We start from the raw sequence: 27,219 nt of genomic DNA, 5'->3' as shown, positions 1-27,219 counted from the left end.
TCTTGTTTGATTTAAAAGGTTGTTTCCTCATGGGGACATCAAAATGTCCCCACAAGGTCACAAAAACACTGGTATTCCTATCTTTGTGGGGACAATTGGTCCCCACAACGTGATAATTACCAGGTACACACACACACACACACACACACACACACACACACACACACAGCAAAATCACCAGTGTTAAATTTTCAGGGATGGTGTTAAATACACAGTGTTGATGCTGTTTTAACACTATCTGGTAATAAAATAACACTGCCATTGCTAGGCCAGTGTTATATTCACGGCAGTGTCAGTGTAAAACAAGGGTGTTATCAGATTTCACTCTGAGCGGTGTAAATCAAGCCACGCCTCCACTAAACATTTCCTGTCAGGGATTTTACCGCCATTTTCTTTCACAGGAGGACTGAAGAGATCAGGTAAATCAGTCTCATAATATTCACATGGTTTGGCTAAATTAAACTGTTATTTCTCTGTCTGACTCTACGCAGCCATATGCCAAAAAACCTAAATAAGATATTTTTTCCATTTTATTTCCCCTTTGTTCGTTATTTGGTTCAGTTTAATCAGAGCTACCTTGTGTTACGTTGTTCCCTTGTTAGTTTAGTATAAAGTTAAACTGCTAGCTAAAAGTTTAAAACCAAGAAGGATAATTTTAACAGGAGATATGAACGAAAGAATTGAACCATGATAAAACGCGACATGCACTACAAATTGAAGGTATGAAATTAAGTTAAATGAAAGCTCGTTTATTCACCATATGATGCTCGTTATGAGGTAATCATATAGGCTAGATACCGTGAGTTAACGAGGTCGTTTACATGCACGTGAGTGCACGGATATCGGTTAATTATTCAAATTACTGAAAAACACGGAGAAAACCGCAACCGCATCGTCATGTGTTTTTCTAAGATGTATGCAAACAGGGGAAATATCGCCAAACCAACAATTAATTTGACCAAAACCTCACAATATATCATCATTTGTATGCACAGATTGCTGGATTGGATGCATTGTGTGTTGTAAGCTTTTCGTGGCGCTAGATGTCAGACAGATGCAAATGGCAAATACATACAAAAGTGTAAAACGTGTAAGGCTAACGTGAACGTTTTTTTTTTCTGTCATTATAGATGCTAGTTTGGTGAAAGTTCACACTGAGTGCTTCAAATCATTCAGAAGAGATGCTGTTTTTAGGGCAGTTTATTAAAGAAGACCTGACATGGATGACTTCCAATGAGAAACGACTGCTAATACTTATATAAATTCATTACAGAAGGTAAGTTTATATATTTATACATATAAATAATTTTATTTGACATAACTGAACAGTTAACCAATCTTTTTAGTATATGTAGTTTTGTACATATTATGGTTATTATTAATCTGGAAAGAAACTCACATGACCTGCTGCCAACTTTAATAAAAATATATTATCTTCTCATACATCGTTTTGCTATTGATGTCATATTAAATAGCAATCAAATTGATTACTATTTTGAAAATGTATAAATGAAGATTCATATTTTGTCTTGAGTGCTGTTTTTAATATAAAAAGAATGTTGAGTTTTCAGAGTCTTTATTGTCATTTTTTGTGATAGGACCCTACCAGACTATATTTGAATACGGCATATATGAATTCTGGAACTGTTATTCCTTAACCCAGTTTGGAGGATAAGAGCTTACCAACTAGTTACAGTATGTGAGTACACACAGTACATTTGTACTGTACACTGTCTCTAACATGATTTATTATACTGAGATGATTTTGATTCAAATAACGGTTAAAACTGCACCCTTTTTGGTATTTTCTTGACTCTCTTTGTCTTTGAAAATCTGCAGAAATATGCTGAGGTGATGTATTGCAAAATAGCCAACATACAACAATATGGATGACCCTCTGTCTGGTCAACAGGAGTTTAAATATGGTAAGTGTACATGGGTTTGCTACTTTTACGGTTTTAAAGTTTAACTGTATACTCATGGTGTTTAAATTCTGTTTTGCTAGGACGGGACAGTGATGTGGCAGCTCTTCCCTGGCTCATTCACCTCTTGCCTTTCATTTGTGAAAGGAAGAAAGAAGAAAGACTGGAGAGGGTCAATGTGCAACTAAAGCTACTGATTGTGCTATGTACGTTTTTTTTAGTATTTTGTTCTAGTTATTTATTCAGCAGTTAGTTTGCTTGCATTGTTCACCCCATGTAAATGCATACAAGTTCATAAATACACATCAAATACATTCATCAAATACACTCTTTTAAAACACTAAGGTGATGAGCATCAATCCATGCTTTGAGGGGGATGAATCAGCACAGCCCTGCCTGCACTGCGTTGGGAACAGAAGTTGCATCCAGAATTTTTGCATCATTCTGGACAAAAAACCATTCCCTCCATGATGAAGACCACTGATGCAGCCTTCCACTACATCATGAGTAAAACAACTACAGAACTAAATACCAGGTTGGAACGTATTTAAGAAAAATGAAACGTCTTTTGAATTGAAATGTCTGTATTGTTATGGAAAAATCTTTAGTATTGTGAAGGATAAGCATTTCTGCCTGCCAGTAAGGTAATTGCAGTGTATGTTAATGTTCAAGTTTTGAGTAGGGTGGCTAATTTTTTTTAACTCTCATTTGATATATTAAAGACCTTATAATAAGTGGTTTTCATGTCCCTGCGCTGTGGTATAAGATAACTTTCATTATTCCATACTGTATTCTGTATTCTAATTGTAGCTGAGGTATTTAAATAAGCAGTATTAAATGCAAAGTGTTGTGTGTATCAATGTAAATATTAAATGTGATGTACTTTAATAAAAAGAGGTTTTGCAATATTTCTTGTCATTTGTCTTTTATAGAAACAACCCATTAGCAACAAAAGTGGCTATTAATCAGTATTTTAACACTTAACATTGTTGAATTCACATTACACTGGTGTTGACCTTAAATTAGGAGTGTTAATTTTTAACACTGTATTTCTGTGCCAACACCAGTGTAGTGTGGAAACAACAATGAATAGTGTTGAACAAAGTGTAAAATTTAACAATATTGAGTGTTAAATTAACATATAATGAGTGTTGTTAAATTAACACTACACTTTTGACTAAATTAACACAGTGTAGTGTGGACACATATACACACTTTTCAAGTGTTAAATTTGACACCCTGGGTGTTATTTTAACACCAGTGATTTTGCTGTGCACACACACACACACACACACACACACACACACACACACACACACACACACAATCTAACTGGCTGTTAGGTATGTTTTGTATTTTGCATTTGACTTCTCATCTGTAAACATTGTATTTGTCTGCTTCCGTAAAAAAACAACACACTGAATTCCATTAGTTTTATGCAATAGGGTTCAATTTCACACTCTTTGGCAGGGGTGCTGTAAAGGGGGGGTAAACAATGACGATTGTCGGGGCCCACGAGTAAGAGGGGGCCCAGAGAAGCCCCCAAAATTGTGGTGCTAAAAAAATTTAAATAGTAAAAATTATTAACTTTAAATTATTCTATTTGCTGTTTCCTGGTATCAAAATTTTTTATTTGTTAAGGAAACACAAACGTCCGTGGGCTCCTTCCCCCCTCTCAATTATCATAAAATGGTTCAGTCCGCCCTAAATTTTATGATCCACTTATAGCTTCACTTATAGCGCTGGCAGAATATCAACTTGACTGACGAGAAAGTGAAAATGCCTCAAACATCTGGAAGTCAAAAACGGAAAGAGAAAAAAATAAGAGAAGTGAAAGAGGCAAAGGGTCGACAGTATGTTACCCAATTTTTCACAAGAAAAGGTGGGTTTGTAAGTAGGCCTAAATTGTTAATGGACCGCCCGCCCGTGACAATGATCGTAGCCTACCGCACTTTTCTGTGCTTACGCGCACGCTTTGTATGAGGCCCCAGGTCTCTACGGTAGCATTATTCGACAAGTAAGCACGTTTCGATAGAGCAGGGTGCACGGCTTTGCCTCACAGGCAGCCGTTGTCGGCATCTTTGTACGAGGCTCCGCCGGTCCGCCCACTTTCAGCACCCTGCTGTGGTCCACGCTGTTGCACCTGTCTTGAAAGCAGTCTAACTTTATGAACTCTGATAAAAATCCTCTGCCAGCTACTGTACAAACTACTATCAGCTGTTTGTGAGGTTCCAGTGCATCTCTTGAAGATGATGTGGAGTTGTAATACTTTCACATTATCTGATTCAGACTGACTCAATTTAAACAGCGCAAAATGACTGCCTGTGTACGTTATAGACAGAAATTATTGTATTTCTGTTTTTATTCACACAATAAATATTTAAACTAGTTTTAATGAAAATTAAATTTTCTTAGGAAAAGTCAGGGAGCAGCAAGGCTTTATGATTTATTTAGACAAAGTTATTGACTATGCAAATTTCAAAACGGTCAAAATGACGCCTTGTTCATTCTAATGTTAAAGACCATTACCATAAGTTTAAATGTTGCGGTTAAAATGACTGCTGGTGGCCGTTCTAGTTTTAAAAGTGCATGATAAGGGAACTCAATTTTCTCCCCATGTTAGGTCAAGAAAACGCTGGAAAAAATAACAATACACAGTTTTAGTTAAACGTTCAACACTGCAAAAAATGACTTTCTTACTTAGTATTTTTGTCTTGTTTTCAGTAGAAATATCTAAAAATTCTTAAATTAAGATTCTTTTTCTTGATGAGCAAAATGTTTTTAAGACAAATGAATATACAATTTAAGTGAAATTGTCCTTAAAACAAGCAAAATTATCTGCCCATGGGGTGAGAAAAAAATTGTGAAATAAGATTTCTTTTTTCTTTAACACTTAATTCAAGTAAAATTTTCTCACTCCAATGATGGTCAAAATACCATAAAAGCGCATGATTTTATGTAAATTAATATGAAAAAAGTCTTATCTGTGTTGGGGGCCCTGTCAAGATTCTTTTCATAGGGCCCAAAATCCTTAGCAGCGCCCCTGCTCTTTGGCATTACACAACACAGGAGTGCACAGAGTAAGATGTTACAATTGAGTATTATTGCAACATTATTTCCATAACAGTTGTAAATCTCTCTAGAAAGAAGTTCTCTAGTCTAAATGAGAATAATTTAAAGGAATTAGCATACCGGCAATAACATTTTTATACAACACTACCACCTATTGGTCGGAAACGGCAAAACACTGAAAACCAAAACTTATTTCTGAAGTAATTTAAAAATGAACTGAACTCAGAAATATTGCATAAATAAAGGTCAAATGTCAAGCTTGTAAGTTATTAATGTGATGATCACATTAATATGTACATGATCACACATAATTAGCACATTCACGTATTCTCAAAGCATGCGACTAATAGCATTAGCGACAAATCGCGTAAATAATGCTTGTCTCTGGTATAACGAAATGAAAGCTAATTTTTAAAAGAGGCGAGTTCGCGGCTTTTTTGTTAAGCAAAGCGTCTGGTTAAAAGCGAGCCTGAGAAAAGCGCAGAGTACGCATATCAGACGTGCACACTAAGAATAATGCGGTTAATACATTTTCAATAAGTTTTATTCGTTATATCTTGCAAACAATGTTGCCAAAAAGCCCCCCCCCCCCCCCAAAAAAATACTATAAGAGAACGGTTTTTATACGTTATTTTAGTTTTTTATAACCACCCTGCAACGTTCGGGGAACGTTATTTAATGGTCCGAAAAATAACTACCCTGCAGGAAACGTTATTTTACAAAAATAAAACCTATAAAAAACGTTCCCAAAACATTATTATTTGGTTCTCAAAAAATAACCAAACAGGAAATATCTAACGTTAGGAAAACGTTTTTTGCTGGGTAGCCTTTAGCATGGAGTATTTGAAGTTATATGGAGTTATTTCTTATACTTAAATAATGTTATAAGTACTCCATCTAAGATATATTATGATATGTCTATGGATGGAGTACATATAAGGTATTAGATTTTTTTAGTAATTGAACAGTGTAATCTATATACTAGTATTAACGTAATTTACTAAAAAAGTTATTGGGTTAAGGTAATATCTAAATGCAAAAATTCCTGCTCCGCTTTAATCTGACGATGTTTATTGGTGCTAAAGGTTATGTGCTTGGCTTATTTATCAGGGAGAAGTGGAAACAGGAGGGGCTCCGGCAAACCGGGTCAGATTACGTCACCGTGGTGACCGCTGTCTTCATGCGATGCGGAAGCGCGCGCCAGTCAGTGCCTTGAGGATTTCTCACTGGAATACGCGGTATGTCTTAACCTTATTTTTATTTTCGCCACTTTCAATGTTAATTTATTTATTTGTGTATTTATTTATTGAAGACATTTAGTGTTTTAAGTTTGTTTTGTTCAATTGTTATCGTGTTTATTCAGTGAAATGTTTGTGTGTTGCATTACTTGCTTGGTTGATGTCAGTTGCACGTCCAAAGTATATTTATTATTTAAATAGCAAATATTTAAGCTTTTATTTATAGGATTTTTTATTTTAATAGCAAACGCGTTTATATGGGAGTTTGATTAGTTTTTCAGCTCTTTTCCTCTGAACCTACAAGTTACTGTTTTCTACAGGTGATCATATTAAAATGTGTGAGTTCACTTGTCGTGTTCAGGTTTTGTCATTGTTCTGTAGACTTATAAATCAGTATGGATAGCTGTTAAGTTATATATTGACAGACATATAAATCAGTATAGATAGCTGTTGAGTAATATATTGACATATAAAACAGTATGTGGAAGGCTGTTGTTTATCCAGGGCGTTTTCCTGTTTTGAGCATATCCAGTATCGATATGAGGAACTTTGAATGCAGCTTACAATACAGAATACATTGACAATTTACCTTAATGTGTTAAATCATTATTTTATGTAAAATAGTATTTAGTAAAACAATTTTGGAATTTTCAGACTCATTTTTAAACAAACAGACAATTGAATAATTTAATAAAAAGTCTAGACATCATGCTGTTACATTTTAAACTGATCCACACAAATCATGACTATTGTGTGTGTCTGTGAGTAGTCAGTGTGATTGCATAATGAAAAACTACATTTAAAAAAAGTTATTTGAAAACATGTCAAAAAGTTGTGAAACCAATCATATTAATATCCAATCAAAGTTTTCAAACCCTAAAATTACACCAAAAACATATTTACTTATATTCATTATACATTAAGTACAACACAAAGCAAGAGTAAAATATAAATGGTGAATAATTAAGGTTCTCATATGTCCACAATTTATTTTTTAACCCCTTAACTGTCATCCCCACCCATTTAAGTGTGAGTAAAAAGTTAATGTGCACCTTCAACTGCATAAAACTGCATGTTTTGGTCTAGAAGCCTAAAATCTTGGTCTTTAAAAGAAATTTTAAAGCACAGTAAAGGGAAACTGAACAAGCAACCCTAAGCAGACAGACACACCTGAACCTCAGTTCCAAGTAATCCTGCAGCATTTGATTAGGATTTTCAGGTGTGTTTGATTAGGGCTAGAGCTAAACATTGCAGGACAGTTGCCCTCCAGGACCAGGAATGCCCACCCCTGTAAAAGAAGATCTGAGGGCCAAAAAAATCACTTATTCTGCAGTAACCTCAGACTTATAAAGCATGTTTAAAAAAATCTACGTTATAGCTTTATACTTTATACTATATACTTTTGCAAATATATAGCCTCAAATCCATTCCGGCGTGCTCGCCATAATATTTGTTGATGCGCTATACAATAACTGATTGGTCTATCAAAATCTTTCTATGACTTTTTGTCTAGAGTCTAGATTGTGTGTACCAAATGAAGAATTTTGTTTAATGCTTGTAAATTATGTAAGTACTTGTTTGTCCAGCAGAGAGCGACACAGGTCTCTGGTAGTGACCCCATTCAACCCCTTCAGTCAGTTGGTCTCGTGTTGTCTTCACAAAAGTTTTACCCCTGATATTTAGACGCGTTTTGGTCGATCGGATCACAAGTGGTTTTAATCCATCTCTTTTGTCCACTTGTTTCAACCGCTTCTGCCCCTGTCATGGGCGAGTTGCTGAATGACTAGCGGGAGAATTTAAACAGACGCACACTACTATTATGCTGCTTATGTTGTTACCAAACATGCTCATATGTTTGCACATGCAAATGTAAGGGCTTTCTCAGAAATTTCAGAGCAATTGAATAAGCACATGCAACTTTCACACCCTCCAAAATGAAACAAGAATTATAGAAAGCAGAAACTTTAGTTTTATCAATAAAAGTTTAAAGTCCCCACAGAACACCAGAGTGGGTTATAAATAGTCAGGAGATCTATAAAAACGTTGTGCTCGTTCATTACACATTAGATATGTTGTCACAGTCAAGCATTGTCTTTAGTAATTTGATAAAAAAATTAAATACCTTACTTAAATACTAACTTACTGTAAAGTTAATAAACAATAAAAAAAAATCAATTTTAATAGGCCTACAAGTCCAATATAATGTATTCCTGTTCCTTAAAACTGCCAATAATGCAAATGTAATATATTTTGTTCTGTTTGTATTTGAAAAGGTATTTATAATAAGTGAAGTAATATCCACATGTAATGACCACATTCTGTTTATGTATGTACTGTATTATATATTCAGTACCAGTCAAAGGCTAAGACACACTTCCCATTTGTGTCCAAACTTTTGCCTAAACTGTAGTATAACATACTGTAGTATAGTATGTACTATAAAATATAAAAAACCTAAATTGGTCAGGTTCTATTGTAAATATCAGCAATATTTGTAGTACATGCATGACCAGTTTGGATGAGAAAAGTTTATCATTGTTCAATTTGATTGTTAAGTCATGTTGTAAGAATACTGTGTCCGGGTCCAAGCCTCTAGTCATTTTAGCAGTGCGTGACTTAAGACTTAATACGCGGTTAGTGTTTACTCACTTTTTGTACTGTAAATGATATAAATCTTTTTTTTTTTTCAGATTTGTTGGGAGAGACAAAAATGTGGCCAAATCAAGGTGATTATTGCTTACCGGTACTTACTGATTGTTCCTTAAATATAAATTATAAAAAGTATAAAATAAACTTTTTAATTAAACAGTACATATATTTTAAGCTACAGAATACATTTGGCTTAGCGTTTGTTAATAATTTAAGAACTAACAACATTACAGATGGCAGTACATTAATTCGATCCATTCTTTCTGAACATACAGCATTTGTTCCATAAATTCATACGATTTACTTTTCCGCTTGCAGGACCTCCGCCCAATCCATCTTGTCCTCCATATGTGAACCCTGCCTATCCAGCCATGCCCAACCCTGCCTATCCAGCCATGCCCATCCCACAGTGCCCACCTGGTCAAAACCCTATCTATCCACCTGGCATGGATCATCCCACAACCATCCCATACATGACACCAAATCAACATCCTTTTCCTCCGGTTGCGTCTGGCCCACATGCACCCTTCCCTGGAGCAGGGCATCCATGCCCCATCCCGCAGCATGGATGCCACCAGCCAGGAATGGACCCGGTAACTGGTCATAAGAAGCACAAGAAGATGAAAAAGATGAAGAAGGGAAAGAAAGCACATAAAGTTTCCAAGGAACATAAGCATATGAAACATGGCAAGGTAAGTTGTTTAGTGTCTGTTAAATGGCTATTCAACTGTTCTGCAGATTTAGGTTTCAACCCTAATCAAACACACTTGCTTAAAAAATTGCAAATATCTTCATTCTCATTTTCAGGTGTTTGTTTACTTCTTTTAATAATAAAAAACGCATTGTCCAGATTTTGTCATAATTATTGATCAGTATTTTTACTGGTCAATAGTGTCAGTTGTGGCATACAGTGATGGTTAGAGAATCAGCGGGCGCTGCAGTAAATGTGTGTGTGTTCAAGACTCACTGGATGGGTGAAATGCAGAAGGACATCCACTGACTTCAGCGTCAGTACTCAGGTAATAGATAAAACAGTATTGCGCCTCAGACATAAAAGCCTCAGTTCTCAGAAAAACTTGGTCAGCACTAAAGTCTTGCACATCGGGCAAAACAGCCTCAGACTAAAAGGCATCAGGTCTCCCTTAATCAGACATTGTGACAAAATGGCATCACAATAAAAGGCATCAGCCATCAGGTCTCGCACAACAAGGCATTGGACAAAACGGCCTAAGGCGATTTTACACATGATCACGCACATTAGCATGATGTCACTATCACAAAATGTTTTTAAGTGGCAAAAAGTCTTTGATACCTTTTTTTACTATCTTTATTCATCTCTACAGTTCCTTAAAGGGGCAGTGAATTTGTCGATTTTATTGTTTTATACTGTTGTCTGAGGTCTACTTATCCTTATGTTTGTGTGGTTTTTACAATCAAAAGCAATAAGTAATAGGTTATTTTGTAACATGGTTCTGATGCTGTCTGGAGAAAAGCTTCGTTTGAAGAGGCGGGCCGCATTGAAGACCTGGAAGTAAACTCCCACTGCTATGATTGGATATCTTAATTCCCCGTCATTACATGTGGGGAAATGTTTTAAAAACATTAATATGTAAAAATAGCAGCCGAACACAAATATGTTTGAGCCACAAAAAGATTCTGGGCCCTATTTTAACGATCTAAGCGCATAGTCTAAAGCGCACGGTCTTAATGGGCGTGTCCGATGCCACTTTTGCTAATTTAACGACGGGAAAAATGGTTTGTGCGCCGAGCGCAGTGTCGAAAAGGGTTGTACATATTTTCCTAATGAGTAATGGGTGTGTTTTGGATGTAACGTGCAATAATCCAATGAGAGTCTCAGCTCTCATCCCCTTTAAAGGGATAGTTCACTGTCATCATTTACTCACTCTCATGTTGTTACAAACTCATATTAATGTATTTGTTCTGATAAACTCAAAGGAAGATATTTTTAGGAATGTTTGTAACCAAACTGTTCATGGACCCCATTGACTTCCATAGTAGGAAAAATAAATACTATTGAAGTAAATGGGGTCCACAAACGGTTTGGTTACAAACATTCCTCAAAATTAGAGCCCGACCGATTTATCGTTTTGCCGTTTTTATCGGCCGATATGAGCCTGCCGCAGATATATCTGTATCGGCGTATAAGCCGCAGATATGAAGCCGATATGAACGTTCTTACAGAAGACATTAAATGCTTTTGAAAAATTTAAGTACTTGTTTGTCCAGCAGAGTGCGCCCTACTGGTTGCTAATGGTGACCCAGGTCACTCACTGTAGTGACACCACAGGGTTTCCGCGGGGTTGTAAAAAGTAGTAAAAGGTAGTAAATTAAATTATGCCAAATTAAGGCCAGTAAAAAGTAGTAAAAAGTAGTAAGCGTCATCTGACGAGGTAGTAAATTTTCGATTGCCTTTTGTAATGTTATGATGCCTGGAAATTAGTTCAAATCACCTGCATATCTGGGCAAATAATCAAAGATCTTTCATCTCTGGGATGTGATCAAAGCCTGAAGTGGAGCCAAATCACGTTCCTCTCTCCGCTGTAAGCGTTCTGTAATCACTACGGACCGGATCCACTCCGGGTTTTCTGACTGTATCACGTTAAGCTGAGGTAAAACTTTTTCAGCTAGCATGGTCAAACTTATAATGCAGGAAGGCTCCGATGTTTTGAAGATCGATAAAGGTGTAAAAGACGATTGACTTGGCTTAGCGAAATAATGAAGATTGGCAAGCCTTTCAGTTCGTGGGATAAGAAAACCAAACAGGTAATTGCGTGTCTTTGCACAGTATGACTAACGTAAGGGGTCCTGTATTTTGGGGGTAAATGATTTCTCACGTTACTGATCATCCGCGGCACGCTTTTACATGCTATGCTGATATAGCCAGTGGCTGGTACAACGGGTTTGTTTAACTCGTGGGTAAACTTCATGTGGATCCACAAGAACCAAGAGGCAGATGACATCCAAATCCCTTGAGAGCGATTGACGAGGAATCATAAGAGGAGACTGCTTCCGAAATGCTCTCGCGGGACTTTGATGTCATCCACCTGTCGGTTCTTGCAGTTGCATTTGCGTGTGGTCACAAAAACGTAACATTTGTACATATATTTAAGCACAGCAGTTTAAAAACAGGTGATTTTAAGCCATTCAAACACAAACAACAGTGCGTCCGCAGTTTCTGTGTCAGAAGAGCATGCAAGCCGCGCATTCGATTCTCATTGAGCATGTGTTGTACGTATTTTTGCCGCTTTATTGGCCTTAAATAACACATATGCCTCAAAAATCCCGTCTTTGCAAATATCCTCATATAAACACGACCATTTAGGTCTTAGGAGAAAGTAAACAGCAGAAACATTGCGCATAAACTAGCAGATCAGGGCTGCCTCTATTGTAACATAATAATTTGTTGATAAATGTACAGTCATTCAATTAACGACATTCACTATGGTTACAGACATCCTGTGCGAATTCTACACGAGTTTGACTCGAGTTACTCGTTCAGGGTTTATATTCATACATAACGTTACTGTATTAGAGCTGTGACTGTAAACTGTTGTGTGAACAGAACAGACCCTGGATTATTTGTTTATGTTTACTGAATAATATGATATTAAAAAGTTGTATTTGTTCACATTAGTAAATGCATTATATAACAATCAAACAATGAAAAATATATTGCAAGTATATAAGCATAATTAATTCTTGTTTATGTCATTACAGTAATTGACGGTGGTTCATGGTGCATTCACTAATGTTAACAGTTTCAACTTTGATTAAAAAATTATTAGTAAATGCTAAAATAAATACATTTACAATTAATAAATAATTAATAAAACAATCATTAAAGGTGGTGATATTCATGTTTTCTTTTTATACAGTATAGTGAGTTATTTAGCTGTTTCGCCTTAATCTGAAATGCCCTGCAAACTACAGCTACCTTTATGCCACATGAGACTTCAATGTGGAATTTATGGCAAAAAAAATCTCCCCTTAAAATGCTATTGGTCTCGCTTACATAAAGTGTTAGGTAAAGGAATATGACTTGGCCTGAAAAATATTTCAGTCAGAAGAATTTTTTCACTTTAATTCTTTTTTTGTATGTTATATATGTCAAAATCTGTGTAAATAATAGAAAGGTCGCTGATTAACACTTCTAATTCAGTGTCGTGATGGTTTTAAAAAATATTCTGAAGGTAGTAAAAAAGGTAGTAAAAAGTAGTAAATTTAACTTAAGGATTTCTGTATAAACCCTGCACCAGCCAACCCCCCTTCACTTCAGTCAGCGTCTCAGTTTAGGTGGCAGCAGTCACACGGTTTCTTCACAACATTTTACACCTGGTATTAAGACGCGCTTTGGTTGATTGGATTATAAATGGACGAGAGCGACACATTCCTGTTTACATTTGGTGTTTTTAATCCGTCTCTTTTGTCCACTTGCGAGTTGTTTAAAACGCAAGCGGAAGAAATGACGCGAGGCGGAGAAAGGACGCGCTTTAACTGCCGCGCAGTCTGTGGGAGTACAGCTGCTTGTGCTGTTACTGAACATGCTCATTTCAAAGCAATTGATTAAATAAGCTCGCGCAACTTTACACCCTCGCTAAATTAAAGAGACAGAGAGCAGACGCTTTAGTTTTATAAAAGTTTAAAGTCCCGGCAGAACACTGTGGGTTCGTGTTATAAAAACGTTGTGCAGTACATTAAACATAAGCCTACATCATTATGTTTTACAGCAAGTCAAGCATTGTCGTCTTAACGGTAACTTTCTAATTAATTTGTGAAGTACATAACTTATTGTAAAGCTAATAAACAATGACTTTATAAGTTTCATTTTCAAAATAAGCCCAATATAACATTATTCTCGTCAAAACTGACAATCATTTAAGTTATATGTATTTTGTTTTGTTTGTGTTTTAAAGTTATTTATAATTAGTCAAGTTTACTGTTTTGTGCACTTATATCAGAATCATTTTGGATAATAAAGTTTATTGTTAACTTGTAAAACACACCTGCCTATATTACATATCTTTGTCACGTCATTTTAAGTGTTTGATCACCACATTTGTGAGTGATCATTGCAAAAAAGTATTTATATATAGTATATTCTGTTAATGTGTATAGTGTATTATATGTACAGTAGCCTGCTGTAGTATAATATACTGTAGTATATGTGGACTGTACTATAATATATAAAGAATATCGGGCGATATATCGTTATCAGTCTTTTTTTACTCCCTAATATCTGTATCGGCATCGGCCCCAAAAAATGCATATCGGTCGGGCTCTACTCAAAATATCTTACTTTGTGTTTATCACAATAAAGAAATGTATGTTGGTTCCAGAGATGTATAGTAACGAAGTAGAACTACTTCACTACTGTACTTAAGTACTAAAAGGCAGTATCTGTACTCTACTGAAGTATTATTTTTTTCTCCTACTTCCACTTTTACTTCAGTACATATTTTCGATGAGTTTAATACTTTTACTCCGATACATTTTGTATGTGCTGCATCGTTACTCGTTACATTCAAATGTTACGAATCATTCCAAACCCACATTATCACTGCCAGAGCGGTGATACACATTAGAAACACACACACATCGTGGTCTAAACCAATCGGAGATAGTGAAGGGCGGACCCTTCCCTCCGCGGTTGTGGACAAATGTGAAGCGAAGAGAGAGCCAAAGTGCGCAAGAGAGACCGAGAGAAAGGGAGAGAATGCGCGAGAAAGGGCGAGTGTGCGAGAAAGAAGGAAACCTAAATACATTGAAACACCTTGTACCTTTACCTATTACTATTATATCGACTAATATTTCATTAATTCTGAATTCTCTATCGCCATATCAGTTAAATGAATCTGAATTAATCTGAACATTCCTGTCCTTGTACTCCTGCTACAGCCAAAGGAATTGTGAGTGTCCTTTAGCTTAAACATTTGAAATAATATAAACAATATTATATTCAAACTTTTGACTGTTTTCTTTAATAACTACATTACACAATACTTGTACTTTTACCTTCAGTACTTGAGTAGTATATTTTAAAATAAACTACTTGCAATACTTAAGTACAAAACATGTTTAATACTTTAGTACTTCCACTCAAGTGATGTGCTTAAAGAACACTTCAACTTCTACTCAAGTCACTTTTTTGATAGAGCACTTGTACTTTTACTCAAGTCTGGGTCCCCAGTACTTTATACATCTCTGGTTGGTTCATAACAACATGAGAATGAGTAAATTATGACAGAATTTTCATTTTTGGGTGAACTATCCCTTTAAAAGCCAGTTGCGCTGGCGCTATGTTTAATCCCTATTTAGATGACGGACTTTGTAAACTGAAAAACTAAGTGGAGGAAGAAGACCACCAGTTTAGGATTAATGTTAAATAATTGTGTTGTTTTTCACTTGTATTGAAATTGTTATTTTTTTATTAAAACCTTTAAAACCCGTTTTCTTTTAGTGATGGAAGTAAAAAAGCAGGCTATTAATTGCTTTAAATGTATGGCTATCCAATATCATACATTTTTTTTACAAGTATGTAAGAAAAGTTTTGTACTCTAAAAATACTTTATTTGTAACAAACGGGAGATAAAGAATTTACAAACGGCTCTCTGCACGTTTCAGCACTTGGACAGCGTCAGATTTTTAAGCATTACTTAAAAATGTTTCTCATCCCACCATATCCACAGGTGCAGAGTTATCATATACAATAAATCCGTGAGGTAGCATTTAAAATAAAATAAAAAAACATTTAAAAACAGATGCATTTGTTTAAAGCAAAGCATTTATTTACTTACCAGGCTGCAGGTGAAGCAGCTCTTTGTGTCTTCTAACGTCTCATAATTAGTCCTCATTTATGTCCAAGAGACTCAATAATAATCTTTTACATTCAGTCCTTTAATCTTTCATATTTAAAAGCGTTTTTGTGCTGCTGCGCATTCATGTGTGTGATGAGCAAACCCGCGTTGTCCGCCTGTTTAGGCGCATATTTCTAATGCGCTCTTTAAATAACAAAAAACATATTGCGCCATTGACTTTAGACTTTAGTCTATTTTAGTTGACTCAGAATAGCAACGCGCCAACAATGCGCCTGAACACACCTCGTTTTCAGACCAGAACGCCCATGGGGGCAAAAGGGGGGTGCAAATGCATTTGCTATTTAAACAACGTGGCGCTAAACGTGAAAATTATAGGGTGGAAACTAGCAAAAGACACTTGCGTCGTGCATTGCGCTGCATTGCGCCGGGTGTAAGATAGAGCCCTCTGTGTGTTAAAGATGATACACATAAATGACAATACGTATAGTAAAGTAGAAACAAAATTTTAAACCCAACGTGACTAAATTACCGTATACAACACAGTAAGCACGCATCAGAAGGTTGCTCTTACATACACGTAATGTTACATACCACAGTTAAATAATAAAAAAGCTTTGTTGAGTGTTGGACCTTTCAAACGCAACTTGCCTAAATTACCGTATACAACACAGTAAGCGGGCATCAGAATCTAAATTGCGCCTGGTAAGTCCTTCCTTATCACTAACTTTGTATATTTCTACCGTTATATTACAGTCGTATTGTTAAGTGTTGCACCTTTATTAATCGTTTAATGTTTTTAGTAAATTAAAATTAAGTCAAATATACATGTTTAGACATGGATGATACAACAGGACAAATCAAGCGATCTCTTACTTAGAAATAGTAAAATGTAGTAACTTAAAGTAAAATGTTTTACTTACTGTATATATTGTTGTGTCATTTCTGCCAGATGCAATATTAGTGGTGATTTTAATCACAGTCTCTCTGCAAATACACCACCGACTTGTGGCTTCTTTACAATTGAATCTGCAGTACACAAAGTAAACAAACACTTTCCAAGCGAGCTGGAACTTCTTCAAAATCAAACTTTAACCATGCATTCCTAATGTTGTGTTCCGAGTCTCCGTTATACAGCGTCTGTGTTCTTCCCATAGACGGTTCTTCCACAACCGAACACTCCGTTTCCATGGGTACTCATAACAGATCACCACGTCAAAATAAAAGTCTCTTAGGAAACATGTATTTAAAAGTCATTTTGGTTACATTTGGCAATCTTTAAAGACATGTTTACTAATTGTTAAGACACTGCATGGTTTGCTTTACCCCTGGCCCACACGTGTGTCACACAAAGCTGTGGGCGGTGCTACAAAAATGGTCAGTGTATTTGGGTTTGGGGAGGTGTTTCAATTCTACCCTGACATCATATTTCGGCACATTTCTGAATTTACTATTTTTCAGGCTTGGTGCCAAAAATGGTTATATTTCAGTAGCTCGGACGTTTTAAGTTTTGAAACTTGCAGGATGTGCATTTAAGTATGATGACCTCTTATATAACATATTATCAAGTTAAAATTGATTGACCACTCCTTTAACTGTATAACGTGTCGCATGACGATTCATTTATAACGCTGAATTAAATGCAGTTAGCATATGTAAATGATGGCTGTGTTTAACATCTTTCTCTCCCTCTCTCGCTCTCAAAATTACAGCTTACATCATATTATACAGGTATATATAGGTAGCCTAGAAATCTAGACGCACCCTAGCGGCCGCAAAATATATTTGCTGCCAGGGTTTAGTCTAGGCACTCACAATACACTTAACCGGTCCAAAAACCAAAATTTGGTCAGGCCAATCACATCGTGTGTAGCGTCTGTGGGGCGGGCTTAACATGATGACGACAGAGCTGCAACGGTTCCTACTTGAAAACAGAGAATGGCTGCTGCTGCTGGCGAACAGCTATCTTTTGAAGCGGCTTTGGCCGCGACTCTGGAGGACTTAGACTTATGTTTTTCTTTGAGAGAAGAGCAAATAAACCCTACTGAAGTCCTTTTTAAGCAAGAAAGATGTGTTTGGAGTTTTGCCGACTGGTTACGGTAACTACGTCACCTTCTTCGTTGCTCTGATCCGTCATAGCGCTATCCTATTGCGTGCAGATGCATTTTGAGGGACAACCTTATATCCCGCCCCTTGCATTGAGCCGTTTGTGTGAAGAGTTGCCAGACCTTACATCTTGATGTAGGTCTGGCTAACCAGGCTAATATATAGGTATATGAGTAAGAAAAAGAACGACATCAATTTATGTCAGGGCTACAATTAAATACACAGCTAAAGAAACAAGTGCCCCCATAAGTCTTTATTGATGTACCATAAGTTTGTGATAGTGATGTCATGCGAAGGGGTGGGGTCATGTGTAAAATCATCTGATGTTTTTTTTGTATGAGGCCGTTTTGTTTGGTGCCTTGTTGTGCGAGACCTGATGCCGTTATGTCTGATTCTGTTTAGTCAGAGGCTGTTTTGCCCGATGTCTGACTGAGTGAGACCTGATGCCTTTGAAGTACTATTCGGACGGGATTAGTTTTACATAGGGAAGTGGGGTAAAGCTATTTTATCAGAGCTTTACAGGTAACACTAATCCCTTGTGAATAGACCACCTGTACATTTTTTTCTAATATATAAGCGCCTAAAGAAGCATTAACTTGCATTCTAGATGGTGGAACAAGTCAGTGGCAAGTCAGTTCCTGCATACAACAACACAAAAAAAAGGTCAAAAGCACTTTTCAGAGCCACTTCTCCCCAAACTGAAATTAAACACTGTGTTTCCTCCTTGGTCCGATTTCTAGTTTTTCCTGTTGCCGTCATGTTGTGTGTTTGCACATGTGATTTCAAGAAGCAAGATAATTTGCACGTGATGGCACGCTGCGTAATCGAGTTACTCCTCCCACTTCTAAATGTTTTACTGAGATTTCTAATCCTGTGCAAATTGACCATCAATATTACAGATGTCCTGTGGTAAAATTACATTACTCTATCTACCCCCGTAAAACTAATCTCGTCCGAATAGGGCTTAAGTCTGAGGTCGTTTCACCTGATGTGCAAGACTTTATTCTTGACCATGTTTTTCTGAAAACTGATGCCTTTAAGTCTGAGAATCTATGCCGTTTTATCTGATGCCTGAGTACTGACACTGACGTCTGACGATGTCTTAAAATGTACACTGTACAGGTTGCTGAACGCCATCGCTATCATTTGCCAGCATTTATCTTTTTCACTGTTGTCATAGTCATTTAAGGAAACATCATAAACACTGAAGTGTTTGAAAGCTGTGTATGAAAAGCTTCTGTGTTGCTATCTGAACCCGTTATGGAAGACGGAATGAAAATGTCATGAAGCTATGACCCACTAGACGAAATTAAACGAGTTTTGCGGCCCGTTGCCCACAAATTACCACAACACCCTACAGTGTTTCCCACAGATCTGAAATTTACTTGTGGTGGTAGCTGGTGAAAAGGGCAATCATTATTATCCAACGACAAAAAATGGTCTACTATACATGTGACACAGAACTAATAATGTGTGACACAACACAATACTTTGATTTATAAAACATTCATATTAATTTCACATTATAGTTCATTAATCTAACCACCCCAAACTTTTTTTGCCATAAACAAAGCTGACACTGTTTGTCAAAGCACCACGAAAACACTTTATGTTTTTGCACTGATATAAGAAGCAATTTGATGACCCCTTTTATCAAACTCAATTATATACAATGTATACTATAGCCTATATAGACAGTGCAGGTCTATAGATTATAAATGTGACTGATGTTATAATGTTAATAACTTCTATAAGATAGGCACTTTTACTGCTTCTGCTTTCTATTTCTCTTTTGCCGATTAAAAAAAGCTTAATCCACTAATTATTTCAGATTTAAAAGTCTACTTGCTGTCCCGATGACAGACTTAACATTACAGCTTTGCGTTTTTTATATCCTGAGTCAGCTAGAGCTTTGCTCATTCAGTATTAGCACTGCTTTTTGCTACAATCTCTGTTCAAACTGTTTAGATTTTAGTAAAGCTATTGTCTATTAATAGTAAGATTATTAAAAAATGGGATAAAGAAAATGAAGCGGCGCGTGGTCGTGACAAGAGCCAGTTGCTATCGCCATAGAAACCGGATGCACGCTAAAACAGCACTCGAGCTTTAGCGTGGTAGCGCTCACGGCCGTTCTCCGATCGACTCGGGTTTTACACACAATATTAATCAGACTTGTGACCCGAAGTAATGAACTAGGACCGACCCGGACCCATCTGACCATTTAAAATATAAACCCGGAACCGTACGGGTCCCGCGTCCTCAGTGAAGAAAGACCTCTAATGGTAAAACTCTGCTCAAGTTCAGAAACATGAAAGGATACAATGTGACACTGAGGTTGCTTCGCGTCGCGCCCAATTCATTGAGAAACAGAGAGCACGTGAACGGACACTCAACCGGAGAGACACAACGTGCTTGCACGCAAAATGAAGCCAACTTAGATGCTATAAACACATATGCACATAAGCATATGCGACCATTTTGGTCGCAGTGTGTTCCCTGGCTGCTCCGTATGTGCGGCTGCAGTTGATCCAGTTTGCCGCGCTGGATAATGAGTTTATGACGCGTGCATCATCTTCACGGTCACCCGACCCCCACCTCTCTCTCTCGCTCTATCTCTCGCGCTCTCTCTTTCGCTCTCTCTCTCTCTCTCTCTCTCTCTCTCTCTCTCTCTCTCTCTCTCTCCAAAACACGGGTCATCCAGTCGAGTTCAGAAAATACGGAAATTCGTAAAGTGATTTTTTTTTACCTGGGCGGGTCGCAATTTACCTGGGCGCAGCGCCCAAGTAGAGCCTATGTATGGGAAACACTGCCCTATGACAAATGAATCGCACAAAAATTGGGCTACCATCACGTAGTGTGCACCAGATATAACAGAAGCTTTTAACCCAAACCCAAGTTGACATTCAAAGGTCTAAATCTGAATTCGCATCATTTTCATAAGTCCAAAACAACTGCTTATTACAAAAACTGTTAAGCATGGGAATAACTTTATGTAAATCATTTATGTAAATCACAAATCAAGTAAATTCAAAACAAGTGTATTTTGCATTTAAAGTACATTCATAACAACAAGTGCAAAACAGCATTTTTTTTATAAACATGAAACAGAAGTATGCCAAAAGTAACAAGGTGCATAATACAAAGCAACCTAATGAGAGAAATGGCACTGTTTTTTCTTCCATCAGATGCATATACTGCAACAAAAAAGATGTGGTTGCTAGACGAAGACACTGACTTAAATGTTCATTATTCAAGTTGCTGTGGTATTAGTTTTTTACAACATTCATTGCTGAGAATGCAGCTTCACACTGATAGGTCCCTGTCTCACTGCAAATCAAACAGAACGGCTTTGTGCTGGACTGTGGCAAAATAAACGCATACTTCTCTGTCCAGTCATCTTTATTTTCTCTGTTTTCTTCCTCAACCTTTTTAGAAACTAGCATCCTCAACCATCCAATCGCTCACACCACGGTGAAGTGATGCTGGCGCTCTGCTTACATCATGGCTTCAGCATCACACAGGAATTGTTTTCATAATTTGTTTTATTTTCGGACCAGGACCTCTAAATAAATAAAAAATAAATAAACAAATGATTTACAAGCAGTGGCTTGTTTACCATTTTGGGGGCCCTATGCAAAGTCCAAGAACCAAGGCCCCCCATGCCCCAGCATTGCCCAAGGTTTTTCAATTGAATTGCACAACAATAATATTCAGTATATAGAATTAAGTGAGATATATATATAAACCAGGTTTATTTTGTTTTACACTGCTTAAAATAACACTAAATTGTTACAGTTTGGAATGACAAAAATTCTTGGTTTAAAAAAAATGTTTCGCTCCCCTCTCAGATATATCTTTTGCTTGCAAATGTCTTATAGGATGTATTTAAAACAATGTGATTAATACTGCAACTTCAGTGTCTGACATCTTACTAAAAAAACTTAATAAGGAAAAAGAGGAAGCATTAGATTATGATTCAGACTGATCTAACAAACTGAACTAACAAACACCAGCAAACAACATTGTAAGTTGGTTATTGCTTGAATTTATGGATGGGAATCACATAACTCTCATGTTCATATTGTAAAAACAAACTTACTGTGAGATACAACAAGCATATAGACTAGAAATACACTAAAGATGAGATTTTAATGACAATGATGAGATCCAGAATATGATTTATGTATTTTAGACATGATTTAAACCCCTGCGTGGTGTCTTTATCATGTTTATAGGCCTACCTGTATGAGTGTGGAACAAAAGATGCCTGTCACTGATCAAACCGAACCACCAATCACAAGTGTGAAGCCCAAAGTCTTTAAAGTAAACTTGATCATCGAGTGAATGTTGTGCAGTTACGAGAGCACAGAGAGAGTCGAGCGAGCGCTCATTCCAGCACTTGTGTGGCTGCTTTTTGTGCGCGCTGTGCAGAGGTGCGCTGTCCCGTGGAGTTCGCTCATCTGCGCGCTCGCGAGGACGCTTGTCCACGCGCGAATAGTGTTCTGCGCGCTCGTACCTCTCGCTCGCGTGTGGTTTTTGTGCGAGCAACTTTTGGGTCTGATTAAACGCCATAGCCGCGCATATAATTGGTTCGCACAGCGCAGATCACTCGAGTGGCGCAGTTTTGTCCTTCTTTTGATGAGTTCGGCTTCCCATACTATATGTGCCCTCGCGAGGATGCGCCCATATATTATTCTGCGTGCATACTTGCACATCTCTCGCTCGCGCGTGCTTTATCCGTGCCTATTTGGGTCTGAATAAACGTAACATACTTTCGCACACCTTGTGGCCAGTAGGGGGCCCCCCAACCCGCGAGGCCCTACGCAATTGCGTGGTTTGCGTGGTGGGTAAACACGCCACTGTTTACAAGTTTAAAGGCACACCATGTAACTTTTTGTCCACTAGGGGGTGCTAGACATATATTTTTCATGTTTAGCGCCCCTAGAGGCCACAAGCGCCGCAGCACTGTCGCAAAGGAAAAGAAGACTCTTTAGATCACAAAGTGTGCCTTCCAGCATGTCATGTGTCATATAAAATAATTTAATGGGTTCGGGCGCCAGACAGGACTTACATATGCAAGCATTATAACATTACTTACTAGTACAAAACCATGACGACCAAGTCAGCATCGGTCAGAAACCCCTCCTCCTTTAGTTCACACCAGCGAGCGAACGCTGGCCCAATATAATTGATCCTCGTCCTTCTTGTTATTCTGTCACTCTCCCCTTTTCTCTTTCTGGTCTCCTCTGACAAAACCTTGGGTTTCTTTTTCTTAGTTGCTGCTTCAGCCATGACAAAAACATCAGGAAAATAAATAGTTGCGCTCTCTTCCACTTCCTCAAATTCGGACGTGAAAGTGACATATGCCGTAAAGCAGATTTTTGTAGTTTTTTGTTTTGTGCTCGGGTTACTACCTGAAACCCCAAGTTTAAAAGTACGAGTAAAAGCGATACAAACCCCGTCAGGCTATGGTGGACATGTCATTTAACCTGTTTTAAGTGGATGTACCATCACAAGAGTCTTGAAAATATATTTTGAAGGTTGAAAAACTTCAAAGTGTCACTTTAATATGCGTAAGTTTAAAGTAGCAAATGCACACATTTAATCCATCACATAGAAATGAATGCACTTGAAATATTAAGTGGATCTGGACTAGGGATGGGACGGTATGAAAACGGTAATCGAACACGGTTGTAATGATAATTACATTTTAAACGATAATACTAAGCGTCAGGACATTTTATCGTGGTTATTCGTGAAACCGGTAATCATCCCAACCCCGGACCAGAGATCCACTGGCTTACGTCTTTGTCACTCTTACCAGCCACTTTGGCAGGTGAGTTAGCATTTTCCAATACCTCAGTTTAGTACTGTGCGTATAGTCTGACTGACAGGCGGCTGTGTGATTTCTGTGTTAAAGGGGACATATCATGGAAATCTGACTTTTTTCAAGTTTAAGTGCTGTAATTGGTTCTCCAGTGCTTCTATCAACCTAGAAAATGTGAAAAAGATCAACCCAGTAACTTAGTTTTCGTAAACCATTCTCTGCAAACATGTGAAATGAAAGGTCATTGAAATTTGGCTCCCCTTGTGATGTCAGAAGGAGATAATACCGCCCCTTAATCTGCACTATCCAACCACGACACTGCCATTTAGTGCAGAGATCAGCTCATTTGCATTTAAAAAGACAAACCCAAAAATGGTACATTTTTGCTCACATCTACAAAGTGGCAATCCTAACATGCTATAATAAATTATCTATATTATATTAAAATGTATTTTACATCTTGAAAAGGTCTTGTGAAAAGTCCCCTTTAAAAATTAAAATGCCCATATTTCCAAGTAGTCATAGTATGTATGTATTAAAATTCTCTTGTCAAAACATTGAATCTGTGCATTAGGGTTTGCAGTGTTCATGTAGCCTAACTGCTACCTACTATTGCCATTAATATTAATAAAACAAAACCAAATAAAGTGGCTTAACAATTTACAGAACATATTCAAATCATTTGGATGCTATTCTTGTTCTCACCCGTAGAGGCAACGTTGAATATGCTATGACTTATGCAAAGTATACAAAGCTAACTGAATAAAGAAATTTGGACATATTCTTGGCCCTTCTGTGTAAAGTGTAGTCCCTGAGGGAAGAGCTGACAATGATGTAGTGTGATTATTACCAGCTTTCTATCCACACTATTCCTGACGTAAATGCGGGCGACGCCATCTTTGAGCTCAGTTGGGTAAAACTTCCGGTGAGCCACTACAGCTAATGGTAGTCCTATTGCGAGGGATACGAGTCTGCCATTTTGACTGGCATTTTAATGCTTATTATGAAATCCAGGAAGACAGGCATAACTTGTGCAGTTAGGGGTTGCCATAATAGATGATACAAACGCAGTAAATCTCTTCAAAACATTTGTTTTAACTAAAATACACCCACAAGAACTGAATGTGACACACGTGCATCTATTATCCACACATCCATCCATTAAAACCTTTCATAGAAACTGACAGTGAACAATAAATACAATAATTATTCAAAAACAACATATGCTGATAAAAAATGCTGATTTATTTATTCTGCTACTATATATTATTACAAAAATGAGATTACATTAACTAGTTATTAGTTAATGTTTATAATAGTTAGTTATGTGTTTACGCGTACCGTTACTTTTGTTATGTTTTAAATTATTTTTTTTAAGCAAATAATTTCATAAGCTCATGTCTTATCTACTGCATAATAGCTAATGTTTCCATAAAACGAAAACTATATTGAAAACATGTAATAGTTTATAATGGTTTGTTTAAATAACTTACAACACTGTAAAAAAGAAAAAGTTAGTTCAACTCAAATTTTCAAGGCAACCGACTGCACAGATTTTTTGAGTTGAAGATTTCAACCTAATTTTTTTAAGTTTTGAAGAACTAGAATTATTAAGTTGCGTAAGCTAAGTTTTTCAAGTTCTGACAACTAAGTTTTTTTAATTCAAGTTACTTGAACTTTCAAGTCTGTAAAAGCTTACTATTTTGAGTTCCGATCACCATCTCCTGTATTAACTTACTATTTTGAGTCTAAATCCCCCCCCCACCCACACACATTAAATCATCCATTGACAGTAAACCAGTAAATTTTTTTGCATGTTTATTTGAACAACTTTGGCACCAACAGTTGGCAAAAATGCAGGCTATGAAAGTAATGTTGAAACAGCTTTATTCTACTGAACAATGAAAACCAGTCTCTTAACAGTATGACAGCTACAAATAAAATATATATATTTTTTTAGTTCAAATAAAGCACTTGTGTCCAAAGCAAATAAGGCACATGTCAATAAGTTTTAGGAAATCAAAAGGAACAAAATAAAAACTATAAGGTGGTCTATGTGAACACTTACAAAATATCCAAAAAATAATAAATTAACAGACATGATAAAAAAAATCTTCCCCCTGGACACTTGCCACACCAGCAAAGATAAATACTATAACAGCAAAGTTTGCATCTACTGAGAAACAATCAGCATCATTAGATGCATTTGTAAATGAGGCTTTACAAAAACCGTGGCAGTTATTTAACAGCTACAAATAACAGATTTGTTTCAAGATAACAGAAGTCAAAATAAGGGAACAATATACAAACTAAAAGGTTGACTATGGGAAGACCTACAAATATCCAAACATAAATGAACAAACACGATAAAGCAAATCTTCCCCATGGAAAATGAATCACTGGTTTAACAGCTTGGTCTTGAAGCTCCGGACAGGCTGTGAGCAATTGGTGGACATTTCCATTAAAATGTGCTGGATAGTTTCACAGGTATACCAAATGTCTTTTGGGAACTCCATTTTGAGGGCATAAAGGAAGCCAAAAAGATACACAAGCGCAGTCGGGGTGTCTGGGATGTCTTTCAGGACAATGGTTTCCTCCAACACAAGGGCAATATTAATGACTGCGTCGTCGTCATCATCAAGCACTGTGAGGACCCCCATCTTGATGCCTTTTATCTGTTTGTCATCAGCATCAGTTGCCTGACAAAACAAAAACACCACTGAAATAATCTTCTGCAGAAAACTAGTAAATAAAGAGTGATGTCTTTTTGTGTATGGCCTCTTTGCTATACTAAAAGCTGAAGGTCTTCCAAGCTGCACTCACCAGGCATCTAGAGAAAAGCTTCTCAGTATTCTCCCGCAGAAATATGGGAAGACCTTCCACAGCTACCTGTCTGCGATGACTTGTGATGTCAGATGTCTGTTTTGGAAGATAATAAAGACAACAAATACTTTTGTTTAGCTCTGTGAAATGTGCATGTGCACTTGTGCTTGTTTTATTTGTATTCCCATCTGTACAATTGTGCATGTAGCCAGATAAAATAAATACAGGCACTGTTAGTTTGTTAGTGTTTTGTCTTTCAAGGATAAGTTCACTATTTTGCACTTTGAGCCCCCTTTCTGGGTTATCTTGGAAGAAACAGAGTGTTTGACTAACACTCAATGAACATACAATGAACAATGTTTAGGGTTAAATTGAAAACGTGTTTTTGAATGCATGTAGCTAGCCATTCTGATGCATGGCAGGTTCGATTCTAAATCAGCCAAAAGCTCAAGATTGGGCGAATAGTCAAACTTCTGGTGTCACACACTATTTTATCAATCCAGAAAGGGGGCTGAAAGTGCAAAACCGTAAACGTATCCTTTAAATATTACTGTATTCAATAGTTGGAACTCGATCACCAATGTAGCTGATGCAAAAAAAAAAAAAGGTATATTATATCAAAAGTGCAGTGTGCTAGCTTGTTAGTTCCTTCTTGATTAATTATTTAAATATTAGTGGACAAACTGAAGAAAAGGCCTTGTAGTCAATATAACAACCTGTTTGTCAAGCATTTCCAAAAGCGTTTCCAT

General features: G+C 36.9%; 1 protein-coding gene and 1 long non-coding RNA gene across 4 annotated transcripts in view; both read left to right on the top strand.

Annotated features, from left to right (window-relative positions):
• Positions 1-164: 164 nt before the first annotated feature.
• On the top strand, positions 165-3,192 carry LOC135719285 (uncharacterized). Of its 3 annotated transcripts, XR_012335013.1 has the most exons (6): positions 165-419; positions 1,131-1,276; positions 1,599-1,699; positions 1,840-1,925; positions 2,006-2,128; positions 2,268-3,192. It is a non-coding gene; the product is annotated as an uncharacterized lncRNA (long non-coding RNA). The 3 variants fall into 3 exon arrangements; XR_012335012.1 differs by having other exon boundaries at positions 165-1,276; positions 1,599-1,695; XR_010521062.1 differs by having other exon boundaries at positions 165-1,276.
• Positions 3,193-6,109: 2,917 nt separating this feature from the next.
• The window catches only part of prr13 (proline rich 13), a 28,292-nt gene continuing 7,182 nt past the window's right edge, over positions 6,110-27,219 (top strand). Inside the window, exons 1-3 of the mRNA XM_065241917.1 lie at positions 6,110-6,232; positions 8,923-8,958; positions 9,200-9,573. Coding sequence (XP_065097989.1) covers positions 8,943-8,958; positions 9,200-9,573 — 390 coding nt within the window. The 5' untranslated portion in view covers positions 6,110-6,232; positions 8,923-8,942. The remainder of the gene's footprint in view (positions 6,233-8,922; positions 8,959-9,199; positions 9,574-27,219) is intronic.

This window comes from Paramisgurnus dabryanus, chromosome 14 (assembly GCF_030506205.2).
Source record: "Paramisgurnus dabryanus chromosome 14, PD_genome_1.1, whole genome shotgun sequence".
Taxonomy (NCBI): domain Eukaryota; kingdom Metazoa; phylum Chordata; class Actinopteri; order Cypriniformes; family Cobitidae; genus Paramisgurnus; species Paramisgurnus dabryanus.
Note: the sequence above shows the minus strand (reverse complement) of the source record. Positions and strands in the feature narration are given on the sequence as shown.